Consider the following 1,508-nt stretch of genomic DNA (forward strand, 5'->3'; position numbering starts at 1 on the left):
TTTACTTCTCCTTTCATATTGAATTTTAATGAGAGTAATATATATGATTTGAATTTTTAAAAATGAATACCTGCATGTGTTTTTACGGTCCTGTACAGCCAAGGAAAATTTCCCTCTGGGATAATAAAGTACTATCTTATCTTATCTTATCTTATCTTATCTTATCTTATCTTATCTTATCTTATCTTATCTTATCTTACCTCCCACCGCCCCAAGAGCTTATGTTCTCAGTTTCGAAAGGGGTGCGGGGATTTGCGCTTTTCTCTCTCTCTCGAAATTAGAGCACCTAATTGAAATGTGTAATATTTGTTCATTTACCTTTAAGCATTGTTATATGTTATCATCTAAAGCTCATTACAAAGATACTACGTCACTTTTTAGAATGCATGTCTCTCTTTCTGAACTACTGTTGTATTGGGGTGGGACTGGGGTTAGGGAGATCACAAAAAGGGCTGGGGCTGGAAGGGTTAAGTCTCTCACACCTCCTTGGCCTGAGAAACACCAAAGGTCATCTTTTTACTATGTGTGCATGAGCCTAGGATCGAACCAAGCACTGTGGCATGAGAGGCTAGCACCTTACTTCCAGCCTATCAAGGCCCTGCTCTGATGATTGAAAATTTATGTTTGCACGAAGTACTGTTTTTGTTTTGTCTGACAGCTGTTTGCCACTTTCAGGAGAGCTGTGAGGACGTGGAGATAACTGCGGAGGGTGTGGCTCTGATGTGCCTGGCTCTCATGGTATGTCACAGGCCTGCTGGTGGGGGTGTCAGCGTGGACGGGCTGGGTTCGAGTCCATCCAGAGATCAGTTCTCCAGTGTGATAGAGGCTGCCGTAGTGTGCTTGAAATGCTCGACGGCGAGGGAGATGGAGGAGTCTGGGAGGTTAGTCCAATATTGCCTCGCTCAATGTTCCTCCAACTTTTTACCCTGACAATTGATGCCACTGGTCGATTCTACTTATTTGCTTGCCATCTTCTGTTTCTGTCTGTCTGTCTTGCTTTTTCCCAAAATGCCTATTTTACAGGAAAGGCTAAAAGCTGTTTAATACTTTGCGGTCACTTGCCGCAATAATGCGCCGGTGAAAATGATCTGTTTGGGGCAGTTGTGCGCCAGACCTAGGAAGTCCGTTGCAGTCGCTCTCCTGGCTGGGTGACCGGATGGAGCATTTTGTACTGCTGGCTGTGTGACAGCAAAGCGTTATTCAAATGTCAAAAACTTTGCTTCAACTCAGATTTCATGTCCATGTTTTCTACATTTCTATGTATGTTGAATTTTTGGACTATTTATTGGGATGATGAATTTGACCCTGCTTTACAACACTGTTGAAAAATCTGATCTTAAAGAAGTGTTGGAGTTGTCTGTTCTATTTGTGGTTTACACCATGCTTCGATGTAACAGTTGTCTGTTCTATTTGTGGCTTACACCATGCTTCGATGTAACAGTTGTCTGTTCTATTTGTGGCTTACACCATGCTTCGATGTAACAGTTGTCTGTTCTATTTGTGGCTTA

The 1,508-nt window shown here is 42.5% G+C and overlaps 1 protein-coding gene across 1 annotated transcript in view; it reads left to right on the forward strand.

Moving 5' to 3' along the window:
• Nucleotides 1-148: 148 nt before the first annotated feature.
• Nucleotides 149-1,508, forward strand: part of LOC106013934 — a gene marked incomplete at its 3' end in the record, with an annotated part of 6,931 nt that continues 5,571 nt past the window's right edge. Inside the window, exon 1 of the mRNA XM_013090823.1 lies at nt 149-881. Coding sequence (XP_012946277.1) covers nt 607-881 — 275 coding nt within the window. The remainder of the gene's footprint in view (nt 882-1,508) is intronic.

Source organism: Aplysia californica, unplaced genomic scaffold (assembly GCF_000002075.1).
Source record: "Aplysia californica isolate F4 #8 unplaced genomic scaffold, AplCal3.0 scaffold01563, whole genome shotgun sequence".
Classification (NCBI taxonomy): Eukaryota; Metazoa; Mollusca; class Gastropoda; order Aplysiida; family Aplysiidae; genus Aplysia; species Aplysia californica.